At 39.0% G+C, this 6,880-nt stretch overlaps 1 protein-coding gene across 1 annotated transcript; it reads left to right on the plus strand.

Moving 5' to 3' along the window:
• Positions 1 to 1,470: 1,470 nt before the first annotated feature.
• On the plus strand, positions 1,471 to 6,304 carry p2ry12 (purinergic receptor P2Y12). The gene is made up of 3 exons (XM_028573718.1): positions 1,471 to 1,565; positions 2,036 to 2,305; positions 4,461 to 6,304. Exons 2-3 carry the CDS (start codon positions 2,036 to 2,038, stop codon positions 5,280 to 5,282), a joined length of 1,092 nt encoding a protein of 363 aa, XP_028429519.1. The 5' UTR covers positions 1,471 to 1,565; the 3' UTR covers positions 5,283 to 6,304.
• Positions 6,305 to 6,880: the final 576 nt, after the last annotated feature.

The following is a 6,880-nucleotide window of genomic DNA, read 5'->3' on the forward strand; positions in this document are numbered from 1 at the left end:
ATTTTGCAGCAATAATTCACCCACAGGGGATGGTTGATGTGACTTACAAAACCATTTTGTTAGCTACAGCAATGCGCCAGTGTGTCTTTACAAACAAGATTAGGCTATGCATGAAACCTACTGCATGAAATCAGCTTGGCTTTGTTTTGATGTCAACATGACATGTGTTATTACTTTCTCTGGAAGACTTGAGGACTGTGTCTGCCATATGTGATAACAGACAACAATTTGGGGAAGATTCTTCATGCTCTGTCTCCAGAGCAGAAGGTTGGAGGGTGAAACTTGCTAAAATAGGAACACATGTCTGTTTCACAACATGGACCATGCCTTAGAGATCCCAACATGACCTGGAAAGGCAGAGGGTTAAGAATCTGAACGGGGATCGTGAGCTATGGGAAAGTTTGATATCAGTAAAGCATCTGCCAAACAGTTTCATATTTTTTCCACCTTGGAACAGAAGGTTTTACAACCATGTACTTCCAAGCTGTTTGTTTTTAAAGAAATTGCATGATATTGATATTTGATATGATAAAGTGTTATCTATGCTATGGGTTGGTCAAATGAGGCTGTCAACAAGTGTTTTCTTGCTTTGTGCCCAGTGCATGCTGGGATGGGTTGCAGATCACTTGCACTGCAGAGGAAGAAGCTGGCATAGAAAAGAAAAAGAAAAGGATGTTTTTAATGACTTATGATGTGACAAATCCTTTTTGTCTTGCATAACCCTGACTTGGTTGGTTCCCTGTTTTTGGATATCTAAAAACAGCACATCACATTACAATTAAGCAGGTTTAAATTGATCAAATTAAAGGTTACTATGACTTACAGTATACCTTCATCCAGTGATTGCAATTATCCAATAATAAGAAAAATGTACGGACAACCAAATTATTTTATTTATTGTATGTGAGCATGATTCTTTAAACATGTATAGAGTGATTTTGAGTACAGGACTACATCATCAGTCATTTAAGAAAACTATAAAATAATGCAGAAGCTGTGGAGATTACACAATTGTTACCAAAAGTTGAAAAAGTGAATAAGAGGAAGCACATAAGCTTGAATCACACTCGGTGAGGGGTCACATATTCATAGCATCTTAACACTTTATTCCAAACAACTTCTTAATATTAGAGAGTCCACCATAAAAAATATTGTTTATAGGATGTCTCCTGTGTGTGTTTAATTTAGTGTTTATCTGCGGCAAAGTAATTGCCCTCTGGGGCCAATTAATACCCCTTTAATGAACTGAAGTCTTAGTGTGTTAAAATAGATCTAGAAATGTAGTCTGCAGCCTTTCCTCATGACAGGATGGAGAAAGGAGAAGGAAAAGAGAAAGTCTTCCTGTGACTCTTGTATCACCAGCCTACACACACACACACACACACACACACACACACACACACACACACACACACACACACACACTTGTCTGAAACATTGAAATTGTTTTGCCAGGACCAGTCAGTGTCAGATCACTTTTGTTCAGAATACAGATAAGAGAGGAAGAAGAAGAACTGCACTGGGTTTTTGATGAGACTTTACTGACATATCAGCAAAGTTAACAGGTTAGTTTCAAAGCACTGAATTGTATTTATTATATTAAATTAGGAGAGATGTGCAGCATATACTAACATATTGTGTTTCTTTGATTTTAGGCCGACTACTGATTTATTTCAAAGGCAGTTTACATAGAGACATGAAAACCAGATCTTCTGTGAATGTAATCAAACAGCACAAAATACTGCTTTTAGGAAGGGTTAGTGTCATTCAGTGTTTTTTTAATGTTATGACACATCTCAACATAAATTCAACATTCAACACACTGTATCTGCCAAATTGCAAGGCTGTTATCTTGGATGTTATTTGGTATAGTGGTTAGGGTTAGAATGACTCACTTACTCATGACAAAGGGATTCTGGGAGAGTATCAGACTTAACTTTGCTGGTTCAGGTGCTGTTGGTATTTGTGTTTGTTTGTAGCTTGAAGCAATTTTTAAGAAGATACTGAGAACAACTTGTTTTCTTGTATTTTTAAGATGGCCCTCATGGAGAGAAACACAACTTGGCCCCTGTCCCTGTTCCCCGGCAATCACAGCCACACCAATGGCAGCACTTGTTCCCGTGACAACGTTTTGAAGACGGTGGTTTTTCCTGTTCTCTACTCCTTTCTCTTCCTGGTGGGGCTGCTGCTCAACGCCGTGGCTGTTTGGGTGTTTTTTCGGATCCCCTCCAAGTCTCACTTCATTATATACCTGAAGAATATTGTGGTCGCGGATGTCATCATGACGTTCACCTTCCCTTTCAAGGTAAGGGTTTAACTGGTTCCAGTTACTTAATGGTATGAGGCACACTTTAACCCGGGTCTGGTGGACCCACCACATTATTAGGCTTTTAAATCAATACAGCCATAACAATTTATGTAAAAATACTTTACGTGTTTACTTTAGCTCAATTACCAATGATATATATACATCATTTATGGTTCATATTTGCCATTTACCCCTGTGAGATCACATTTATGATCATATGATCATATGATCATCGTTTTTTGTGAGAAAACAAGGAAATTCAATTATATAAAAGGTTAAAAAACAATACAAACAAGATTTTTGATCATTATTGGTGCTTACTTTTTAGAACTTAATCAGAACAGGTGAACGTGCTTGAAATGTAACAGTATTGTAACTTTGTGTTGGAATAGCAGGTGCAAAAAGACAAACATAGTTTTATAGCACCTACATTTAAATACACTTCGGTCCAGTAGACCCGAACACCTCATATGTAATAGTTATGTGTAGGATAGGGTTGGGGGGGGTCATCGAAAATAAGTTATTTGTTATGTTCTTCACAGAAAATGAGCCAAGGCCAGTGAGTTTGAGTTAGAAGAAGTAATAAATAGCATCATTTTTCTTTTAGAAAACATTGACAACGGGACCCACAGACCCGAACAGCACACAAGGGTTAACTTTTAAATGGTTTATTAGTTGTAACTAATGGCTAAATTAATGGTTATCAAACCATGTCTAATACATTAGTAATAGGTCATTTACAACATTTTGGTCATTGGTCATTCACATTCACTTCATTAATAAATGCTCATGAGTTTCTCTCTTCTAATAAAGCATTCAGTCTGCAGTTATAAATGTAAATAATTAATTAATAAAGGGTATTAAACATACATATTGAAGTTGCACATGTTGATAGTTGTAATTAAAAGCTTTAGTGCGTAACTTTTTGATATTAATGAACGTCTGTTACATTCGAACCATTGCCAAATTAGTTGCTACAAAGTAGGGCTGAACAATATATCAATTTTTTAAGGTCATCGCAATATCAACTGGTGCAACATACAAACTGCGATAGACTGCGACACATTGCACAAGACACGCAGTGATGTTTTGTGTTATAGCTGAAAGAAAAAAGCAGTAGAAAACGGCACTTTAAAATGTAACTCATTCTCTTTTTTTGAGGTTCCAGTTATATTATAACTATATTTCAATGTTCAATTTGTTTCATAGAAGACAGTTCAAAATGATTTCCTTTCATTTGTTTTAAATTCAACAAGTCATTTGTTGTATTTTAGAGGAACACTGTAAACAGCAGAAAGGCAAAAGTAAGAAACACTTTAATATCTGTTAATTCAAATTATCACAAGTAATACCTTTATCGCTATATTCAACAACGTTACCGCATATTGCATATTTGCCTCACATTGAGGAGCCCTTCTACAAAGCTAGTTAAGACTATCAGCTCCACACATCTCTCCCTGTATTTCTCAGTATGGCTATGTTCAGAAGATTGCGCCGTCCGGTGACTTTCCCGCGCAGAAGCTCGAGTGACGATAATTACCTCTTCTGAAGAGTCCATCATGTTTTTTTTAAAGATTTTTTTAGGGGCATTTTCAGCCTTTATTTTTACAGGACAGCTGAAGGCATGAAAGGGGAGAGAGAGGGAGAATGACATGCAGCAAAGGGCCACAGGTCGGAATCGAACCCTGGGCCCGCTGTGTCGAGGAGTAAACCTCCATATATGGGCGCCCTCTCTACCAACTGAGCTATCTGGGCGCCTTCCATCAAGTTTTTTTAATCCTCCTTGTACACATTTGGCTACTAGCAACTGCGTGGAGGAGGGGTGGGGGCGCAATCACGGAAGGCTTGTGTCATGTGGACGCGGCGACAGTGTTGTTGTCATAACTTATTACTTATTACTAATTCCTCATGGGGCCAACAGAAACTACGCACTATAGCTTTAAGGGTCAGGAGTTTCTCAGGTCCTAATCAGCCATTAGCAAACACGTCATCTGCAGTTATAAATGTGTTGTTTATAATAATTTGACAAGTCTGCAGTTGTAAATGTTAATAATGAGTTAATAAACGGATTGTGTGCCAGATGCCCTGCAGCTTAAAAGATAAAGTAAGTGTCCTGCAAGTGTTGAGTCTTGTTACTGTTGTGTTTCTGCAGGTGTTATCAGACTCCAACCTGGCTTCCACTGGGCTGCGCATATTCGTGTGTCGGGTCTCCTCAGTGCTCTTCTACCTCACCATGTACATCAGCATCCTCTTCTTCGGCCTCATCAGCATCGATCGCTGCAGAAAAACCCTCAGGCCCTTTAGGGGGACTACTGCAGCCCGGTTGGCCCGTCGCAAACTCCTTTCCGGAGCCATCTGGACCTTTCTGCTGGTTCTGTGTCTGCCCAATGTGATCCTGACACGTAAAACCCCAACATCTCCATATTTCAAGTGCAGCAACCTGAAGACAGAGGGTGGGCTGTACTGGCATGAGGTGGTAAATCATGTCTGTCAAGTGATTTTCTGGAGCAACCTTGTGACTGTGATAGTATGCTACACTCTAATCACCAAAGAGCTGTACAGATCCTACGCCCGCAGCGCTGGAGGGACCGTATCGGGAGAATCAACTGGGAAACCCCACCAGGCCAAAAGAAAAATGAATGCAAATGTGTTCCTGGTTCTGGCTGTGTTCTTTGTGTGCTTTGTGCCATTTCACTTTGCCCGTGTGCCGTACACCATGAGCCAGACCCAAAGGGTTCTCTTTGATTGCAATCTCAAACTCTTCTTCTTTCAGCTCAAGGAAAGTACGCTCTTCCTGTCGTCTTTAAACTCTGTTCTGGACCCTCTCATCTACTTCTTCCTCTGTAAATCCTTCAGGACCACTCTGTTCAAGACCCTGCGGCTGCCTCCTGGTGCCTGCAGCAGGCTAACGGGGAGAGGGTCAGACACGGACACAGGCAGCAACGCTCTCGGAAACTCTTCAGCCTGTGCATAAAACCACTGGTCATAAACAAGATGCTTGTAATGTGGTATCTGAATGTGCACATTCTGTGATTATGTCCTGTTTTTAAGAATAGGATCAAATCTAAATTCAGCTTTTTGACAAAACATTTAGAGAAATACAGTGGTTGACAGACACGTTGATCTATTTTCTGTCATTTGTTCTAATCAACATGTTGATCATCACAATATTATTACCATCCCTGTCAAAAACCTGTCCTTTCAACATTTTATTGTCAGTGAAAAACAAACTGTGCCAAACCTGAGAACTGGCATGTTTTCTTTGTTTTTCTTTCGGTTCTTCATTCCACCTAATAACAGCATGAAGTTCCTCTTCTATTCTTTTCATAGCCACTAACATTATGTGATGCATTCATTTTCAAACTGAAAGTTGTAAAGTCTTACAAATAATCTCCTGACAATACAAAGTGATCTGTTATTGTTGCATGTGCATGAAGGCAGTTTAGTTGTGTTTCCATTGACTGATTATTCAGGATAATCATATGGATAAACATTATGTCTACATTTGGGATTTATTGTCGTTCAGTTTTGCTGCTAACAATGATCCTCATCTATAGTAAGTAAGGAAGTAAGTAAGTAAGTAAGAAATATGGGTGGTTTCCAAACGAATGAGTTGTATGTATGGTTATTGCTTTCTGTTGCAACCGGATGGCCAAAAGAAGAAGAAAAAGAAGGTTACATGCATCAGAAAACAACAGTAAAGGAAGTATTGACAGTTTTGTTATTTGTTGTGTGTGCCCGTGGTTTGGGCCATAGCATGTGATTGGCACTTTTCACATAGGCAAATATTAAACCCCATATGGCTCGCTCAGCCAGTATCTACTACTCACTGAGAATGTACTGTATAGTCCTTTGGAGAAAAAATAAATAGGCTTTTTGAACTCCAAGCACTTGTATCGTTTCAAAATGTAACCATTAATCATATGTCTGTGGCAAAGGAATTATAAATCCTGAAATCCACCATAATAATAGAAATAAATAAGTATTTGAGCTTGCTATTGTCAAGTTTATCAATCCACATGTGTGACCAAGGTAAAACGAGCATAAAGACTTTTATCTTTTCAGCCATGTTGAAACCAGTAGAAATAAAAGCAACCTGGATTGGATGTTTTAAATAGAGAAATTACCTCAGTGTCGCCTAAAAACACAAAGCTTGCCACAATCTATGTTATTTGAATCCTCCATTGCCCCCACAGTCGCTCACTATTCATAGATTTGCATCGCTCTGCCTGAAGAGGCAGACAAAGGCGGACTTTGGTGATTTATCTTGTGGCAGTTTGAAGTGAAGGAGATAAACATTGCTGGTGAGTGACTTCATGTTATGTTTTGTTTCACACCTTTTTGGGGGAAACAAAACCTTGTTTTTTTTCAGATTAGAGTGAGAGGGGATTAGAGAAACACACTTTCTTATTGGTTAGAAGTATAGTCTGTGTGATTTAGAATGATTGATTGAACTTGAACATGAGCACAGCTTAGCATCCCTTAAATATGATTTACTTAACTGTATCTATCGTGAGAGACAATAATTGGGCCTGGTCAGGGAACTTTGTTAAGGTGTAATGGTCTCGAGCA

This window comes from Perca flavescens, chromosome 3 (genome assembly GCF_004354835.1).
Source record: "Perca flavescens isolate YP-PL-M2 chromosome 3, PFLA_1.0, whole genome shotgun sequence".
Classification (NCBI taxonomy): Eukaryota; Metazoa; Chordata; class Actinopteri; order Perciformes; family Percidae; genus Perca; species Perca flavescens.

Excerpts from the sequence above, each read along its gene's own strand:
- p2ry12 (XM_028573718.1), top strand. The coding sequence starts at position 2,036 with ATGGCCCTCATGGAGAGAAACACAACTTGGCCCCTGTCCCTGTTCCCC. Across the intron at positions 2,306-4,460 it reads CGTTCACCTTCCCTTTCAAG|GTGTTATCAGACTCCAACCT; the intron begins GTAAGGGTTTAA and ends GTGTTTCTGCAG.